This window comes from Musa acuminata, chromosome BXJ3-10 (genome assembly GCF_036884655.1).
Source record: "Musa acuminata AAA Group cultivar baxijiao chromosome BXJ3-10, Cavendish_Baxijiao_AAA, whole genome shotgun sequence".
In the NCBI taxonomy this organism is placed as follows: Eukaryota; Viridiplantae; Streptophyta; class Magnoliopsida; order Zingiberales; family Musaceae; genus Musa; species Musa acuminata.
This window is the reverse complement of record NC_088358.1, coordinates 28285720-28304531: the sequence shown is the minus strand read 5'-3', so window position 1 is coordinate 28304531 and position 18812 is coordinate 28285720. Positions and strand designations below refer to the sequence as shown.

Genomic DNA, 18812 nt, shown 5'->3' with positions numbered 1-18812 from the left:
TGGCCTCGGGCATTATGCGACCGAGGGGCGCGATGCAGGCGACCTGGCCGCGCGGGCGTGTCTCGGGAGCATGGGGCCAAGGAGCACGACGCAAGCGGTTGGCCACGCAGGTGTGTCTCGGGAACATGGGGCCAAGGAGCACGACGTAGGCGGGCTGGCTGCGCAGGTGTGGTCTCGGGCATTATGCAGCCGAGGATCACAACGCAGGCGGGCAGACTGCGCAGGCGAGGTCGCGTTGGACATGCGGCCGAGTAGCACGACGTAGGCGGACAGACCGCGCAGGCATGGTCGCGATGGTCATGCGACCGAGTAGCACGACATAGGCGGGCAGGCCGCGTGAGGTGGACTTGAGTAGTGCATGGCGGAGGGAAGTGGCTCGGGCCGAGAGACAACTCAGGCGGGCAGGCCGCGCTGAGGTGAACTCGATAGTGTATGGCCGAGAAGCTCGGCGCAGGCAGGCTACGGCCGAGGGACATGGCTCAGGCGGGTAGGCCGCGCTGAGGTGGACTCGGGCGTCTCCAACCGAGCCGTGCGAATGAAAAAAAGAGGGGGGTTAGACCGAAGCTAACTGTGAGCCAAGAGGCGGTCAGGTAAACATGGAGCCTTCGCTTGGAAGAGACTGAGGAAGGGGCTAGATTCCTTTCACGTGGATTACACCGGATAGCAACCGCGGGTGCTTGGCTGCTGCTACGGGGCCCGTCGCCCAGAGTCACTCCTCTTCCTTGCGGTTACCCAAGCTTCCGCCGCGATGTACCGGTTGGCTCGCTGGAGCATATCTGGTACTGTGGTGGGGGGTCGCTCTACGAGGGACCAGCAGAATCTGGAAGGTCGCAAGCCTACTATGAACGCCTGCACTAACAGAGAAGGCTGAGTGTCTGGTGAGCTCCGGATTTGCGTGGCAAAGCGATCCACGAAATGTGAGAGGGGCTCGTCCTCTCTTTGTTTGAGTCCGAGGAGCTGTGCCGCGGAGGGCTTTGGCCGGGCATGGGCTACGAAGTGGAGCTCGAAGTCCTTGGCGAGCTGGTCGAAGGAACTGATCGTTCCGGTCTTCAGGCCGTCGTACCATGTGCGGGTTAGACCCCTCAGGGTCGTGGGAAACGCCCTGCACATTAAAGCATCAGACATTCCATACAACGCCAGTTGGGCACGGAAAGCGGCGACATGGTCCGCTGGGTCAGTGGCGCCGTCGTATGCGTCCAGAGAAGGGAGCTGGTGCTAGTCATAGGTGCCCAGCAAGCCAATCACGTGAGTGATGGCACGTGTGACTTGATACAGAATCTTTTTGCTTATTATATTTTGGCGTATATCACTTTATAACTATTGCATAAATGCATACATATATTGTGATGTCCTTGGATTTGTGCAATGGGAATCGGATCGTGATAAGATCACGATAATGAGATCGATTCACCTTTAAACACATATCCTAAATGATCCCGGTCATAGGTTACTCGAGAGGGACATCGTGATAACCGGATAGACTGGTGTGCTGTATACCTGTCCATATGATGGATGCAGCTGGTCTCATAGCTGCTCGTGTAGGGACACTAGGGATACAGTACATGTGCTCATTGGAGAATGAGTTCACTGATTGATCCGCTTATGGAATGCTGGATGGTTGATGATGCCTTCTTGTTAGACAGTGATTCCGTAGTCCTAGTGGTGTATCTGGTCCTTAGACTTGAGACACCAAGGATGTCCTGTATGAGTGCTCCATTCTTTGATACCAGACTTATAGGTTTGGCTGTCCCAGATCTAGTACAGCTGGTCATTAAGAGTGGTAGTCGACCTTACGAGGGCTATTGAGTGTCGATAGAGGATCATCCACTCTCGGCGTCATGAGAGGAATATCCCATGTGTTCTTGCTCAGATAAATCCCTGGCCAGGGTCATTCGGGTTGAGAGAGAAAGAGTTCTCCAGGAGAATCCGATTAGAGCGAGACTCGAGTAGAAACCGTATGGGTCTGACAACACCATGCTCGATATACGGTCTCTGGGATATTAGATGGATGAGGGATTATAGGTACACGATAACTGAGGACAGACAGGTCAAATGGATTGGATTCCCCTGTATCGTCTAGGGACTACGGCGTAGTGGCCTAGTACTTCCGTAGTCGATGAGTCAAGTGAATTATTACAGAGATAATAATTCACTGAGTTAGAAGGAGTTCTGACAAGTATGACTCACGGCCAGCTCGATATTGGGCCTAGAGGGTCACACACATATGGTAGGCATTGCGATGAGTAGAGGTTCGGATATGAGATATCCGACGGAGCCCTTGTCTTATTGGATGCAGATCCAATACCCACTAGGGGAGGACCCATTAGGGTTTGACAGGGGACCTCTATAAATAGGAGGGATTCAGAGCCTCATAGGCTAGAGCCTTTGCTTGCCTTTCCTATTCTCCTCTTCCTCTCCACCTCAGATTAGGCCTGGAGTTTTTGAGGAGCGTCGTCGCAACCCTGCTGTGTGGATCACCGCTAGAGAGGAGGACGCTTGACCTCCTTTACCCTCTCCTAAGGATCTGCAAGGAAACAGGGATATACGATCTCCCTAGGTAACACAATTTACTCTATACGCAGTTTCATGTTTCGCGGATTTTTGCGCACCAATCTTCGCACGACGACGAACATCTTTTTGGGAATCGGGGATTTTGTTTTCTTGTTCTTCCGCTGCGCATGTGATTTCCCAACAGCTGGAAGTTTGGGGGAACCGCGTGATCTCGTATCTCTGGTGCGAACGGAGATCCTCGGTATGTGTCCACCCCGAGCTCTCCCTTCGAGTTGCGCAACTCCTTCTCTAGTTCATCGAGCCGCTGCCAAAGAAAGCGTAGCTAGGCTCGCAGGGAGTCCGTCGAATCCGGGGATAGTACCTCGGGCTCCGGGCGGCCGCTCGTGTTTGTCCTTACTGGGTCCCCGAGTGGGGTCGGTCTAACCCGGGGAGTAGCGGAAGGCTCCAGAGGCGTCATGTGGGCCCGAGAGGGTGGCTCTTGTTGCCGTAGCGGTTGAGTCATATACGGGGGTGCCGGTTGAGGGACGAGCGGGATGATAGACCGCACCACGCCCGGCAGTGCTCGGACTTGACGAGCGAGGTCGTGAAAGGCCTCGGATGACACCGACGAGGGGACGCTCGGAGCGCCCTCGGGCGGAAGCAGATCCGGGTTGTCGAATGAACGCAAGTAGCGTTCAGAGGTCGCGGGGAGGTCGTCAGCCCACGGCCCGTCACGCAAGGGACGCACGGCCTGCGCCCCTGCTAAGAACGATCCCTCGGCAGGGAGTTCGTCGGGATCAGTCTGAGGATCCCTCGACATTCGGGCCTTTCCTTCTAGCACCAAAATGATGCGGGGGGCATCTGTTTAAGCCGTGGCCTCGGGGCCGTCGCGGCTCGGTTCGGTGGTCCGGATGTCAGGGATCTCGGGCTCCGTCCCTCGGGGTCTCCCGAAGGCCGAGTACGGTGGTTCGGGTCGGGAGGTCGGGTCGACGGTTTGGATCGGGAGGCAGCTCCGCCGCAGCGCTGGGAAGAGGCGACACCGTCTCGCACCTGCACACAGGTCGGGCCGGGAGCTCGGCCCGACCCCTCCGACGATCAAGTTAGCGACGTGGAGAGGGTTTTGGAGGAAGAGATGCCTCCATACAAAGGTTGTGTGTGAGTTCGTCCTCTCTTGTTCGTTTAGAACTCTGGGGTATTTATAGATGAGTTTGATGTTACCTGATGTGGCTGCTTGCAGGAGGCAAGCTGATAGCGTCTGACAGGGGTTGGCGTGGCATGAAGAACTAAGCCTGAGTTAGGTGTTAATGCCGACTTCCTCGGGCAGTGTGTTATCCAGACATGGCTGACGTCATGGCATGTTACATCACCATTTTTACCCTTATCACCACACATATTAATAATTATTTATTCTTATTCGTTATTAGAAACCCACTATAAAATGTCTCATATATGCTCCACAAGCTCTAGCAGAACCATGACCCTTACGATCCTGCTAGACCAAAACCCCAAATAAAATGTTATTTTTCTATAATCTTATTTCCTCTCATTCCATCTCTTATACCGGCAATAAATAAAACACAATCCAAAATAATTATTTATTTAAAATAAAAAGCATCATGATAAATTTTAAGGTTAAAAATATTAAAAGTATTAGTTAGGTTAGCTGACAAAGACTTTGATAATTTATATCATAAGATTTTAAGCTCAAATAACAAAGATTTTTTTTAAATAAATTCTCTCAAATTTTTTTCTAATTATTACATTTGTAATCAATCAATTTTATGCCTAACTTTAGAATCAACTTTCATGTACATTCGTTAGCAGCATCACCCATGTTTGGGAAATAATTCGGTGGATTTATGGAGACCATCAAATGTGCATGCATGTAATTGGCTACCAAATATAGCGTTCTATAGGTTCATCGCGCGCGTGTATATATATATATATATATTGGGCGCACTGAATCAGTCATTTCGACAGAGACAGAGAGGGAGGAGAGAGATGGAAGAAGAAGAGACGGGACATGCATGGGCAGCCAGGGATTCGACCGGAGTCGTCTCCCCCTTCGCCTTCCCCTTAAGGTACTCTGCTGCGTCCTCGCTTTTCTGATCTCTTGTTGAAGCAGTTGATCCAACATCCATCTTGAAACTTTTCGATCGCCGCCTCTAATGAAGTGTGATATGTCATCATAAATTTCTAATCCATATCATTTTATGCAACTTATTAAAGGACATGAGAGAGTAGACTTTCATCCCTGTTTGGCTCTTTGCAGATCGTCAATAGAAGGAAATATTCATTTCATTGAGTTATATTATGATTTCTTTATCATTATTTCCTGTATCTCCGTCTTCCTTTTGGCAATTCAGCTAAAGTAATTTGCTTCCTTTTCTGGTTCGTTTGACCTATGGCACTCGCTACTTTCCAGAGCCATGAAAGGCGACGACATCACCTTGAAGGTACTCTACTGTGGAATTTGCCTTACCGATCTTTGCACGATCAAGAATTACTGGAGAAACGCAAAGTACCCGGTCGTCCCAGGGTGAGCAAGCATGTCATCATCATCTAAAGAACATTGACAGTGGTTGCTCAAATGGATTCTGTCCATGGTTTTTGAATCTACCAGGCACGAGATTGTAGGCGTTGTAACCCAAGTCGGGCGGGTCGTTCACAAGTTCAAGATCGGCGACAAGGTCGGCGTCGGGTACATGGCCGGTGCTTGTCGCTCTTGTGACAACTGCAGAGTGGATGATGAGAACTACTGCCCCAAACTGGTTCCCGTCTTCAACAGCTTCTACCCTGATGGCACTAAAACCTACGGGGGATTCGCCGACATGGTGGTCGTCAACGAGCATTTCGCCGTCAGGGTCCCAGAGACGTTGCCCCTGGACAAGGTCGGTCCCCTGTTGTGTGCAGGCACCACCGTGTACACCCCGATGAAGCAGCATGGACTGGACCAACCGGGGAAGCATCTGGGCGTTGTGGGCCTCGGAGGGCTCGGCCACCTGGCTGTGAAGTTTGGCAAGGCTTTCGGGTTGAGAGTGACCGTGATCAGCTCAACTCCTGACAAGGAGAAGGATGCGGTGGAGCTGCTTGGAGCCGACTCGTTTATAGTCATCAGTAATGCCGAGCAGATGAAGGTATCATCAGTTCAACAACACAGATATATATATATATATATATATATATATATATATATATATATATATATATATATATATATATATACTTTTTCTCTTCGTGTTACATGAAATAGTCGCTGCTCTTTTAGGCTGCTGCGGGCACTATGGATCATATCGTCAGCACAAGTGCCGGTGCTCTTTCGTTCAGTCCTTTGGTCGCTTTGCTGAAGACGCACGGGAAGATAATTATGGTTGGGACATCGACCAAGCCAATGGAGATACCATCATTCGATTTGGTTTCAGGTTAGCATGCATGCGTTGGTTTTCTCCTTCCCAGTCGTTCATCGCGTGCCGTCGATCGACCACATGTTTTGGCTTGTGCGTTGCAGGAGGCAAGAGCATCGTGGGAAGCATGATCGGCGGGATGAAGGTCGCTCAGGAGATGATAGAGTTCGCCAGCGAGCACAGGGTTACGCCGGAGGTTGAGGTGGTCAGAATGGAAGATGTGAATCTTGCGATGGAGCGGCTGGAGAAGGGCGATGTGAGATACCGGTTTGTGGTTGATGTGGCAAACGCCTTCCATGATTCTCGAGGAGTTTGAGCTACGGAAGAACATTTCAGCCTGTGTTCTCTAGTTTTACTTTGACTTGTCAGCTGAAAGATCAGATTAGCTCAAGGCAATTACTCTGCTTAGCTATGATCACAGCTCCAACCTTGGAGTTCCAATCTTTGTATCTCAAGATCCCAAGGGACAATGGCATACAACAATGACGCTAGCAGTAAGAACAACCAGGATAAATCGTTTACTTTCATTGTCATCTTAAATCCAAGGCATCTATCTAAAGACAATCGAACAATGCCTTACTTCCTTGGTCTGAAATCTCTCATGAAAACGAGTAACTTTAGACCAAAGTACAAGAATCCACTTCCAAACATAAAAAGGCAAAAGCTTGTTAGAAACTCCTCTTCTCTCTCACTTATCCGAACAGTTCTATAATCTCCTTAATGTTCATGGACATATACTATTCTTCGCATGCATGTCCTTTATTACTCTATGATTAAAGAAATAGACTCAAGTCCCGACAGGGGTTTTCTGTGGTTAAAGAAGCATGGTCTTCCTTGGTGTTCTCGACAACTTAATTATAGAAAGAGGTTCCATAGATTACAGCAACAAGAATCATGAGACCGGGAGATATAGACTTGGAAAGCTTTGGATACCTCCTTGTCTTGGATTCTGATAAGCCGACAGTCCCCCCACAACCTCCATGCTTTGTGAAGTTATGCCCACAGAGAATCCAACTTGAGTATTCATGACGACTTCACCAACTGTTGAAGCCACGATGATCTATATAGGTGGCTGCATCACCATCCTGACAGCAATGGATTTGGCCACAGGTTAAGATTTTTGTGCTCCTGTTTGACATTTCAAAAGGAACAGAGGAAATCATTTATATGCAGGAGTGCAGCTGTAATATGCAGCCCCTTCTTTGGCTTCAAGGGGAGGAAAAGCTCAAAGCCATGTTAGCTTTCCTCTAAATGCTTGTTGACGACCAGGAAGATACTTCAAGGGAGAGCAAAGTACACACAAGTCTATCCCCTCCTTTCTGTAGCTCATTATTGGAACCTGCCAATCGGTAGTCCTTTCTAAAGTTCATCAATGGGACACATCAGCAGCCCATATCCTTACTTAGAAGAACAACAAGATACATGCTTGAACAAGGAACTTATGGTGTAGGTGTCGAATCATTGTTCCATGATATATGTTCTTGCAGTGTTTCGATTTAGTGCAACCAAAAGGTCCACCACTCCTCCATACATGAAGTGACGGTGTTCAAGCTTGAAAGAAGAACCATCAAAAGAAGGCCATTGCATATGCCATTGTTGGCATCGGAATGCACAGCCTCGTCTCATTATTGCTGGTTCAAATGAGGACTTAGACTACCACAGAATCCACAAGGAGAGTTCTAGCAAATGCCCAACCGGCCACCAACCCTCTACCATGACAACAACCACACTCCAAATCGGCCAAAAAGAGCAGCAGTTGAAATAATAATAATAAGAAGGAGAAGAAGAAGAAGAGGAGGCGTCATCTTTTGGCATCGTTCAATCTGCGATCTTGCCCTACTTTTCCTCTCAGTGGGGCCATTGCTCATACGCTCCTCACAGCTCGAACAGTAGAAGGACATCGTTGTCAGTCCATTAGGGCGGACAGTGATGGTTCCAATCAACCTGCAGCAAAGTAGAGATCAACTCACGATCCATCGCCTCGACGACAAGATGATGACTTAATCCTGCAATCTATTACTTCCCTGCAAGTCCACCAAAGGCGACAGCTCCCCCCCGCTCCCCTTCACGGCGTACCCGTACGTAGAAAACTAGAGCGGCTACACGCGCATCGAGAACTCGCATAGGATCCGGTTCGGTGTCTCGGTCCGGCTCAGATTGCCGGTTCGGCTTCTGGAAATTATGCGGGCCTGACGTAACCGTAGCTATACCCGAAATAAATAATAAATACTTAGATTTTGAATTCATTTAGGCTGGCTATGCCTTGTCTGGTAGCAGAGGATTGGTGAGTTCCTGTGGGTCCCTTGAGGCCCCAATCGGATCACCGTATGTGGGTGGGACGGATAAGGAGTACAAAAAATATTGGCATAGATTTTATCCTGGTACGTGTCACTGACGCTTTAGTCAGAATTTTGTTCGCTGTCTTGCACCGGACAGCTCACCAGCATCATAAAGAAGAGGGAGTCCAAATCGTTTGACCGATCCAGGGAGAGTATTCCGACACCAATTACACTACGTGGCATCGCGAGGGAGCAGAGGCTCCGTCTCCCTTGGTGCGGTAACGACACCGCATTCCCTAGAGACGAGATCTGCTTGAGGACTCATTATCCGCCGTTGGATTTACTTTTGATTCAGCCCTGATCTTACATCGGATAGTGAAGCAAACATATTCGGGGGTTTGCTTAGTACGAATAAATAATAGAGGAGGAGCGATATAACATAGCGGGCGTCCCTTTGCCCCCCTCCTCACTGTAGTCTACTTATTAGCACTCCCCCACAGCACATTACTTGCGACGAGGGCGATTGGAGGAAGGAACGCAGTTAGGGTTGCTCTCGTGGGCGACGGACTCGATCGAAGCCATAGGAAGGAGATCTCAATTTCGATCGAGGAGGAGGACCCTAGTACTTGGAATCGGAGTCGAGTTCGCATTTCGAAAATCTCCTCCTCTTTGTTTAAATTGGGCTCTTTACTTGCCTTCGATGTGAGAGAGCGTCAGATCCAGGATGTCAGATCTGCGCGACTTCGGCGGGGAAGGGTTCTTAGGCGAGGCCGCCGGGGGGAATGCGACGCCGCAGCCGGCACCGGAGGCTCTGACGGCGTCTGCGTCGTTCAAGATTGAGGGGAAGTCGGCGCTGGCCCTGAGGCGAAGGGCCTCGATGAAGCCCAACTTGGAGGTGGACGAGTTTATTAATCTGCTCCACGGATCGGATCCGGTGAAGGTCGAGCTGAATAGGCTCGAGAATGAAGTCAGAGGTGGGATTGCGGTTTGCTGCGTTCCTTTCTTTTAGTTTATTCGGTTGGTTTGTGTAGCATCTCATTGAAATTTGTTTGGATATTTTGGTGGATTGCAGACAAAGATCGAGAATTATCTGAGTCACAGGCGGAGATCAAAGCTCTGAGGTTGTCTGAGCGCGCGAGAGAGAAGGCAGTCGAAGAGGTGAATGTGCCGATTTTACTTCCTGTTAAATCATTCGTTTGTTGTTTTTATTCTCTCCTTAATGGCTGTTAATTCCCTGATCCCTTTTATCATGTCGACATTGTTTTCTTGATGCGTTTTTCTTTTTTCTCAATTTCTTTGCCTCATAACAGTTCTATTTTACAAAATGGCGTTTTTTTATTTGTGGTCTGAGTGTGGTTTTGGTCTTAACGCCTTATTTTTCTATTTTTGTTATTTTTTCTAGAGAGAAGCAAATTATTATGACTTTTTCTTTCAGGTCCCGTTATGAGCACGTGATGATTTTTTTGTTTTCATTTCTGTTCTTTTTTAGGACAAAATTTCTTGCTATTTCCGATTCTTGCCCTTATAAAAATCAACATGGTGAATTTTCTTAGTCCATTTTATAGCTTTACAATTTCTGCATTTTGTAGTTCATATTTGTTTCTACGATTTCTAGATGGAAAACATTCTAAAGATTGAACCTTTTCTGGCTTTAAGCAAAGAAAGCTCTACGATAAGGTTGTTTCAGATTCTATCTAAGTGTGGTATATGCTCGTTTGGGTTTTTGTGAAAGGAAATGCAATTTGATCTTGTAACTTAAAATTTGCATTTAAAGAACGCCATCTCCATGGAAACATGTTATATTGGTCAACATCAAATATTATTATCTTATACATGGCTTCAAGTAATCTTGCAGTGCATATCAATGTCTGAACATTGTTATAATATATCTAGTGTTCCTTTTACTTGTATTTTTCTTTACCATTTGTTCCTTCACTTTTGGCATTCCAATGTGTGGAGAGAAAATACTGAATGAGGTAATGATATTAATGGGCTGTTTTCTGACTCTTTTGTCACCAATGTCAGCTAACGGAAGAATTGAATAAGATGGATGAGAAGCTCAAGCTCACTGAATCACTTCTTGAGAACAGGGTACTACATATAACTCACTAATTTACTTTTAGCTGTTGTTTGTCATGTATGATTGACGATTCCACTATGAACAGTGGTTGATGAAAAGTTAACCATGCAGAATCTTGAAATTAAGAGGATAAATGATGAAAAGAAAGCAGCCTTGGCTGCACAGTTTGCAGCAGAGGCGACACTTAGAAGAGTCCATGCAGATCAAAAAGATGATGACATGCCCCCAATTGAAGCCATTCTTGCACCTCTTGAGGCAGAGTTGAAGCTATCTCGGCAGGAGGTTTTCTTTTGAAACATTGCTCCTGCAAAATTTTATAATTCTACAATTGTGCTTTGATAGAATGTTCCACCCAAAGATTACAAAATTTTGCCTTGGTCAACACAGCAATGACCTTCCCTGTATCTCAAGTTTATGAACAACTTAATTGGTTTGCAATTACTAAAGTGTTTTCTTTTTTTGTTGTTTGTTTGTTCCTTCTTTTAAACAAACTGTCTACCAAGAACTCTTTTTGCATCTTGGGTGTTGCTGGTATTCGTGATGTTGTCTGGTCTAGTTATTCATTGTTCAGTTCCCATTTCCTAATCTTCTTAATGATCCAAATTTGTGAAAGATTACATATTGTACTTGTATGGGCTTCCATTGTTTTGTGAGCTTGGTTTGTTGTCTTGCTGATCATTAGTTATTTCCAAAGTTGTTGCCATATATGTATGTCAATTATATTGTGCTTGTAGGAGATGAAGGGCTAATTTTTCTATTGGCTTACAACAGCTCTAAGTTGTTTGAATGTATCACACTAGACTTCCCTATTTGTCAACAGAAAATTAGGGGCTCAAAGTGGTAGAAAGTAGAAACTGTTGAAGATCTCTCTCTTATTTGCAGATTGCAAAGCTACAGGATGACAACAGGGCATTAGATCGTCTTACCAAATCAAAAGAAGCAGCACTGCTGGAAGCAGAACGGACCGTACAGATTGCTTTAGCAAAGGCCTCTATGGTGGACGATTTACAAAATAAGAACCAGGAATTAATGAAACAGATCGAAATATGTCAGGTATCCAGGAACAAAATGCTTATTTATTTTTAAAATGGGGACAGAATCTGTAGGCTGTGATGCTATTAGAAATTTTATACTTAGTCCTCTTCTTGCGTTATTCAGGAAGAGAACAAGATCCTGGATAAAATGCATCGACAAAAGGTTGCTGAGGTTGAAAAGCTTAGCCAGACTGTACGAGAACTGGAAGAGGCTGTTCTTGCAGGTGGTGCAGCTGCAAATGCCGTAAGGGATTACCAGCGAAAAGTTCAGGAGATGAGTGTAATATATTGGGCTTTATTTTTAATCTATTAGCACAGAACTCTGTTTTTTTTGTGTTGGAACTGCTTTAAATCATTAGAGAACAAATGTATATTGTTTTCCTTGTTAAATTGTCATTTATACATTTAGGAAGAGATGAAAACGCTTGATCGTGAACTTGCTCGGGCAAAGGTTACAGCTAATAGGGTTGCAGTGGTTGTGGCAAATGAATGGAAAGATGCTAGTGACAAAGTAATGCCTGTTAAACAGTGGCTTGAGGAACGGAGATTCATGCAGGTTAGCATTGATGTTTAATGATTTTCTGAAGCACACCTCTTCTTTTGTAGCATATCAATTGATACACGCTATTCCCAATATTTTTTTCTTGTTATGGTAAATCCTGTCATCACATACATTGTTTTGCAGGGTGAGATGCAGCAACTTCGGGACAAGCTTGCTATAACAGAACGTACTGCAAGATCTGAAGCTCAGTTGAAAGTAGAATGTCTTACCATAAATGTTTAATATTTGTTATATTTTATGTTGTCATAGAGCATGATACCTATTTACTAGTGGCAAATCGTTTTGGACATTTCAGGAGAAGTTTCAGGTACGGCTCAAGGTTTTGGAAGAGGGATTGAGAATGTCAGCAGGTGGCAGTAACCGCACCATTGTAGAGGGGAAGAGTGTAAGCAATGGTCCTTCACGCCGCCAGTCCCTTGGTGGAGCTGAGAATGTTCCTAAGAGTGTTAATGGCTTCCTTTCTAAGCGACCATCATTTCAGATGAGATCTTCTCTTTCCAGTAGCATGGTACTGAAACATGCCAAAGGGGCATCAAAGTCATTTGATGGTGGCACTAGGTCATTGGACCGAAGCAAAGCCCTCCTGAATGGAGCTAGTTTGTCACTGAACAGATCTTCTGATGCAACTGCAGAGAATATCTCACATAACAGTTGGAAGGAAATTCCAGAAGAGAAAACCAATGAGTTATCTAATGTTGACTCAGATGATTGTGTCTCTGGACTTCTGTATGATATGTTGCAGAAGGAGGTAATTACTCTGAGGAAAGCATGCCATGAGAAGGACCAGAGCTTAAAAGACAAGGATGATGCGATTGAGGTAAGTTCCCCTTTAGCATCTGTGTAACAGTTTGGTGGCCATTTCCAAACTCATGTACACTTTCTACTGTGAGACTTGTGAATAGATGCTGGCCAAGAAAGTTGATACATTGACTAAAGCTATGGAAGTGGAAGCAAAAAAGATGAGAAGGGAAGTAGCTGCAATGGAGAAAGAAGTGGCTGCTATGAGAGTGGAGAAAGAACAAGATAACAAGTCTAAGCGACTTGGTGGTTCGAAAGCTCCATCTAGTAGTTCACAGTTGCTTCCTGGAAGGTATGACAAGTTGATTTGTATCTTTAGTATATGACACTCGAGATCAATTGGCTAAGTTTCTTCTTACCAGACGTTAATTCCTCTTGATGATTCTGTTCTTGATTTTATATGCTGAATAAATGGGAATCATTTTTTCTAAAAATATGAGATTTAAGTTTTATGAACTCAATTTATTTAACATAACTAACTTTTGTAAAATTTTATTATTGAGAATTGAATGCCATCGTTGTTTGAACTGAAAACATTGTGGTTTAATGTTTATAAGTTGTAAATTCGTTTACATGATTCTGTTCCAAATTCAGGACTGTCCCTCGAGGTGGGTTGATGCGCAATCCATAACGAAGAAATACGAAGAAATACAATGTACGAAAACATCAAGAAGAGATTCTGCATCAGGCTACTTCCCTCTTGCGCCCCCCCCCCCCCCCCCTCTCCCCTCCTCTTCCTTTTTTGTATTTCCAGGGTTGATCTTTTAAACTGGAATTAACACCAGAAGGACAACCTTGCAACACTTTGTTAGGGAGCTCATCTGGCGAATGAGGTCCGTCTGCAGCTGACTTGAGGGTAGTTGGCTACTGGAAGTGATGCTTTGGATTGCTAACTCCACGACCTGTATTTTGGTAGGCCAGTGTCTTATTTGTTTGTATAGCCTGGTGTGTCCTTGCTATTCAGCACCTTGCGAGTCGCCTCAGTAGTGTGTTCTTTTTAATATCTTGTTTTTATTTCTTCTTTTCCAAGGATGTGAATAGAATGTAATTCCAGATTTGTGTGCTACACTCTCTAATTGGTTGTTCTTAGATTTGTTTTATGCTTCCTTCATGTGTTTACAGCTAGTGTTTCTCAAGTTGGAGTATGTTCAAGGATTGATTTTCTATTGTCTAATTGGAAGCTTTGGCCAACCTATGATGCTCAAGCATAGTTCAGATAGTGTCATTGAACTCGAAAGAGTGAAGGCCTGTAGGTGTAATGTGAATAGGAAACAACGTGTTATTGGAGCACAGACTCTTCATGTGGATAGGCGTCATGCCCTTTTTTATTTGAAAGGTATTGTGACGGTGGAGTGGGACTGTAGTTGGAGGGATGTAGTTTGTCTCTGCTGGCCGTCATTTCTATTCTTCTTCTTCTTATTATTTGTATTTTCTTAGTTTGCACGCCACACTATTCATATAAAACTAGTGCAATTCTTCAACGTCGTCCTCACGTCGAATCCATCTCTCTTTTTAAGACTGTAAGCTTCTCAAACTAATGCAAGCCTCCTCTTTGTGAGTAGTAGATCTTGACTTTTTTACTCGGACTCTACTTCTCTTTTTCGTGAGTAGTAGACCCTGCTGCTGCAGAAGATATTAATCGAGCACAGACTAAGAGAGAAGGTTCCCTTGCCACCTCCATTCTCCTTCCTCTTCAATGGACTCCTCCCGTTCCCACCACCGCTTCAGCAACCTTCTCTGCCTCTTTGTCCTCCTCTTCTCCAACCTCCTCACTTTCCTTCTCTTCTCCTCTTCCTCTTCTTCATGCCCTCCTTGTCCTTCTTCTACTACTACTACAACTGTTGCTGCATGTGCTACGACTGCAGCATCTGCTTCCTCCAGTAATGCCGATGCTTCTCTGCCGGCAGAGTTCGTGGCCTTCACCTCCGCGCAGCCCCTTCCCTTCGGCCACAACCCCAACATGGACTCCGCGGAGATCCACCCTCCCGCGGGGCTGGCTTGCCCTCTCTTCCCCGACGATCTCGCCGCCTTCATGTCCTACCCCGTCAACGGCTCCTGCCCTGACGACGAGCCCCTGGCCCAGCGCCTCCTCCTCCGAGGCTGCGAGCCCCTCCCACGGCGCCGCTGCCGTCCCGCCGCGCCACCGGACCCCGCCTCGCCCCTCCCCCACCCGGCCGCCCTCTGGTCGCTCCCCCCGGACCGCTCCATCCACTGGTCCGCCTACTCCTGCAAGTCCTTCCGCTGCCTCGTGGACCGCAAGCGCTCCCCCTCCTTCGACGACTGCAAGGACTGCTTCGACATCCTCGACGGCAGCCGCGAGCGGCTCCGCTGGGTGGCCCCCTCCGACAACCCCCTCGACTTCTCCATCGACGAGGTCCTCCGGGCGGCCGACCCCGTCGGCTCAGTGCGCATCGGCCTCGACATCGGCGGCGGCTCCGGAACCTTCGCCGTCCGCATGCGGGAACGCAACGTTACCATCGTCTCCACCACCATGAACCTCAACGGGCCCTTCAGCAGCTTCATGGCCGCCCGCGGGGTGGTGCCGCTCTACCTGAGCGTCTCGCAGCGGCTGCCCTTCTTCGACAACACCCTCGACCTGGTGCACTCCATGCACGTGCTCAGCAACTGGATCCCCACCACCCTGCTCCACTTCATCCTCTTCGACATCTACCGGGTGCTGCGCCCCGGCGGCCTCTTCTGGCTCGACCACTTCTTCTTCGTGGAGCCTCAGATGGGCGAGTATGTGCCCGTCATCGACCGCGTCGGCTTCAAGAAGCTCCGGTGGGAGGTGGGCAGGAAGCTGGACAGGGGCCTCGAGCTGCGGGAGATGTACATCTCCGCCCTGCTGCAGAAGCCACTCAAGAACTCCTGGTAGTCCTTTTCGCTGTTTCTTACCATTAATTCTAGACGAAATACTACTCCTTTTGGCAGCGACCTTTTATTTTCTGAAGAACTCTGATGAGTTTTAGTGCTTGAAGACCAAACTTTTTGGTGACATAATGTCAATTTGGGTGTTGACTTGAGGATCCACACGATATGAGCGAGAGGAGGGCATACAATTAATCTTTTCTCAAACAGACCTAAAACTATAAAAACAAGAAGAAACTAAGATGAAATTAGAATTTAAATCTCAACATAAAATTTTCAGTGTCTGCTTATTGAAATACGTGCGTAGACATGCACACAAACAGCCTTGCTTTCCAAGTAGTATAATACTCTGCGAAGTGATTAGCATGTGAAGATGGTGGGCTTCCCAGGCTCTGTGATCTCCACGGTGCCCTCAAGCATCTTGGTCACCTTCCCCATCGACGGCCTCATCTCCGCTCGGTCCTGTAAGCACCACATGGCTGTCTTGAGCATTCGATCCACCAGCTCGAAGTGGGCGCGGTTGTCATAGGAATCCATGATGTGGCGATCGAGGATGTCCTCGATCCTCTGCTCCACATACACCTTCTCGAACGCCCACTTGGGCATGTACCAGTCTTCGCTCTCCAGCGACGACCGCTGGAACTCTGAGCTCCTGACCCCACTCACGATCTCCAGAAGCACCACGCCGAAGCTGTAGACGTCGGCCTTTGCGGTGATCGGCTCCCGTTGAATCACCCACTCCGGCGCCAGGTAGCCTCGCGTCCCCCTGATTCGCGACATGGTCACCTTGTCCTTCTTGTTCGTCAGCTTCGACAGGCCGAAATCTGACACTTTTGGGCAGAAGTCGTCCTCGATCAGTATGTTCTCCGGTTTGATGTCGCAGTGCAGTACCCACTCGAGGCACTCCTCGTGGAGGTACGCTATGGCGCGAGCGACCCCCATGGCGATCCTGTATCTGATGTTCCAATCGAGCAGAGGTCTTGGAGGAACTAACTCTCTCCTTGGGTCGTCAATCTTGTCCTCGCCCGAGCCTTCGTCGACTCCGGTGGATGGGGAGAAGAGGTACTTGTCGAGGGAGCCATTGGGAATGTACTCGTAGACGAGCATTCGCTGCTCCTTTTCGGCACAGAAGCCCCACAGCCGGACCAGGTTCAGATGATGCATCCTGGCGATGATCGTCACCTCGGCCCAAAATTCTGCTTCCGCGCCGCCGATGTTCTTGAGGCGTTTGACGGCGATGACGCGGCGATCAGGGAGTTCCCCCTTGTAGACCACACCGTATCCGCCATGGCCGACCACGTTCGAGAAGTCATTTGTTGCGACCTTCAGTTCTGCGTAAGAGAAGCGCTTTGGCCCTCCGCCGGGCATGTACTCCAACCCTAGTGTATGGGCCATGTCTCTGTACTTGGAATACTTCCGGAGGAATGCCCAGAACGATAGGACTCCGGCCAGGAGCTCCAGCGCGAACAGGGTGCTGATGATGGCCGCGTTTCTGAGGGTGGTCTTCGACTCTTTAGGCGGTAAGGGGAGACTGATCTGAACAGGGCACACCGTGTCGATCGAGGAGGTCATCACCGTGAAGTTGGATTGATCTGTTTCGGACCTTGCCACCCGAAGGAACGTTGACATCTCACTCCCTGGAGACCAATACCCGTTGGCGAATCGATTGAAATGGTTGATGCAGGTCTGCCGGCCGTCGAACTTGTAGCTGAAGCCGATGCAGCTGGCGTTGTTCGCGCATGTCGATCTGCAGTCGTCGAGGTTACGCGGCGTCAGATCTGCAGTGTTCGATCCCTGGTAGAAGCTCACGAAGTCCAGCCTCAGGAATTTGCTGGGAGACAAGAGCTTTATCTTCCGTTCGCAGGAATTGCTACGTGTGCTGTTTTGGTAGCCTGGTGGGCAGACACACTTGGTGGCGTTGAAGCCGTCGGGCATGCAGATCTCGTTGGTGCCGCAAGTGCCATGGATGGTGCAGAGCTCCAGCAACGCTTGCCAGACCACCTGCCACCTTCCCGAGCTTGCATCAAGACTGTATATCCTAAAATTGCCGTCAGGGTCGAGCGTGAGCCTCCGGAGAACGATTTTCCCTTTGTCGGCTGCAATCACTCCTTTGCCGTTTTCCATGACCAGTTGCCCGTCCGATGTGAGGTTGAGGATGATGTCCGACGCGTTCCAGTAGTTATCGGTGCCGTTAAACACGAGGGACTTGGCACCAACAAGCTGGTAGTTCCCCGACCTCAGCGTCGTCCCATTCCCGTTCGAAGGCGCCATCTGGTTGGCGAGGATGGTATCGGTCGGGAAGTCAAAGGAACTCCAATTGCCGAGGACCAGGCTGCCATCGTCATGGACGACCAGTTGGGAAGAATTAGAGGCTCCACCGGCGTCTGGCCAGAGGTTACGGCCGGAGGAGTCGTTAAGGGAGAGGACACCGAGGGACGAGATGGCCAGAGCAGACGAGTTGACGATGTCGCCGCCGAGGGACCAAACGATGGTCCGATCGATCGACTTCTGGACCCAGACGGCGAAGATGAAGTGGCCGGAGGAAGAGGGGGGACCGAGGAAGCCGGCTGCAAAGGTTTGGTTTTGGGAGACCAGGATGCGGTCCTGGGAGGGAAACCATGGAGAGTCGGCGGCGGAGAAGGAGCTGAGTCGTTCGGCTGTCGCCGGTGAGTGGTTGCTGATGACAAGCAGCACAAGGGAGAATACTGCTAGCAGAGGAACCATGGTTTCAGGGCTCGAGATGGGGTTACTCTCTTGGGCATGGTATTATAATCGAATGGAGAACGAACGGCGGTTGGACCGTTGACTTGACGTCTGACTGACCATGAACGAACGAACGACGGGGAGTCAAGTCACCCCCGTGAGATTACCTTACCGATCATTGCATACTCCACCGTCGGATTCGACGGCTTTGACAAAATGGCAGGAGGCAGGTCAGATTCACCGGGCGTCACGGCAACTGGAAGGCCCCTTCGTCGGTCCTCCTTCCATTTCGATTGGATGACGTCTCGGAAGGGGAATTCTCCGCCGCCTTGTGATCGTTCAAAGGCGGACTAAATTGTCTCGCGGTATGTGGAACGATCAGCTGTCGATTGGCCGACAGCAAAGTTGGTGCAACCCCAATGAAATAACGGTTTGCTGAATCATTTGGTGGAGCAATGGGTTCGAATGGCGTTTGGATGGGTTTTGACGGAGTTCTGATTCCACGTTACTACATTATTATTTCTTGAGGAGATCACGTGATCAACATCCTTGTTTTATATTTTTATTTATATTCATACACGAAGTCTCAATCGT

The 18812-nt window shown here is 48.2% G+C and overlaps 4 protein-coding genes across 4 annotated transcripts; 3 read left to right on the top strand and 1 right to left on the bottom strand.

Moving 5' to 3' along the window:
* Nucleotides 1–4476: 4476 nt before the first annotated feature.
* LOC135650740 (probable cinnamyl alcohol dehydrogenase 9) lies at nucleotides 4477–6335 on the top strand. The gene is made up of 5 exons (XM_065170304.1): nucleotides 4477–4571; nucleotides 4916–5029; nucleotides 5114–5627; nucleotides 5759–5912; nucleotides 5999–6335. Exons 1-5 carry the CDS (start codon nucleotides 4492–4494, stop codon nucleotides 6208–6210), a joined length of 1074 nt encoding a protein of 357 aa, XP_065026376.1. The 5' UTR covers nucleotides 4477–4491; the 3' UTR covers nucleotides 6211–6335.
* A 2279-nt stretch (nucleotides 6336–8614) lies between these two features.
* Nucleotides 8615–13753, top strand: LOC135651123 (microtubule-associated protein 70-1-like). Its single transcript, XM_065170942.1, has 11 exons — nucleotides 8615–9147; nucleotides 9246–9331; nucleotides 10199–10264; nucleotides 10365–10535; nucleotides 11136–11306; nucleotides 11412–11567; nucleotides 11697–11843; nucleotides 11973–12044; nucleotides 12145–12666; nucleotides 12752–12939; nucleotides 13242–13753. The coding sequence occupies exons 1-11, from the start codon at nucleotides 8898–8900 to the stop codon at nucleotides 13276–13278; spliced, it is 1866 nt and encodes a 621-aa protein (XP_065027014.1). The 5' UTR covers nucleotides 8615–8897; the 3' UTR covers nucleotides 13279–13753.
* Nucleotides 13754–14247: 494 nt separating this feature from the next.
* On the top strand, nucleotides 14248–15624 carry LOC135651124 (probable methyltransferase At1g29790). The gene has a single exon (XM_065170944.1). It carries the CDS (start codon nucleotides 14344–14346, stop codon nucleotides 15520–15522), a length of 1179 nt encoding a protein of 392 aa, XP_065027016.1. The 5' UTR covers nucleotides 14248–14343; the 3' UTR covers nucleotides 15523–15624.
* Nucleotides 15625–15744: 120 nt separating this feature from the next.
* On the bottom strand, nucleotides 15745–18270 carry LOC103968546 (G-type lectin S-receptor-like serine/threonine-protein kinase At1g34300). Its single transcript, XM_009381799.3, has one exon. It carries the CDS (start codon nucleotides 18237–18239, stop codon nucleotides 15876–15878), a length of 2364 nt encoding a protein of 787 aa, XP_009380074.2. The 5' UTR covers nucleotides 18240–18270; the 3' UTR covers nucleotides 15745–15875.
* Nucleotides 18271–18812: the final 542 nt, after the last annotated feature.

Excerpts from the sequence above, each read along its gene's own strand:
- LOC135651124 (XM_065170944.1), top strand. The coding sequence starts at position 14,344 with ATGGACTCCTCCCGTTCCCACCACCGCTTCAGCAACCTTCTCTGCCTC.
- LOC103968546 (XM_009381799.3), bottom strand. The coding sequence starts at position 18,239 with ATGGTTCCTCTGCTAGCAGTATTCTCCCTTGTGCTGCTTGTCATCAGC.
- LOC135650740 (XM_065170304.1), top strand. The coding sequence starts at position 4,492 with ATGGAAGAAGAAGAGACGGGACATGCATGGGCAGCCAGGGATTCGACC. Across the intron at positions 4,572-4,915 it reads CCCTTCGCCTTCCCCTTAAG|AGCCATGAAAGGCGACGACA; the intron begins GTACTCTGCTGC and ends GCTACTTTCCAG. Across the intron at positions 5,030-5,113 it reads AAGTACCCGGTCGTCCCAGG|GCACGAGATTGTAGGCGTTG; the intron begins GTGAGCAAGCAT and ends TGAATCTACCAG.
- LOC135651123 (XM_065170942.1), top strand. The coding sequence starts at position 8,898 with ATGTCAGATCTGCGCGACTTCGGCGGGGAAGGGTTCTTAGGCGAGGCC. Across the intron at positions 9,148-9,245 it reads GCTCGAGAATGAAGTCAGAG|ACAAAGATCGAGAATTATCT; the intron begins GTGGGATTGCGG and ends GGTGGATTGCAG. Across the intron at positions 10,536-11,135 it reads TGAAGCTATCTCGGCAGGAG|ATTGCAAAGCTACAGGATGA; the intron begins GTTTTCTTTTGA and ends TCTTATTTGCAG.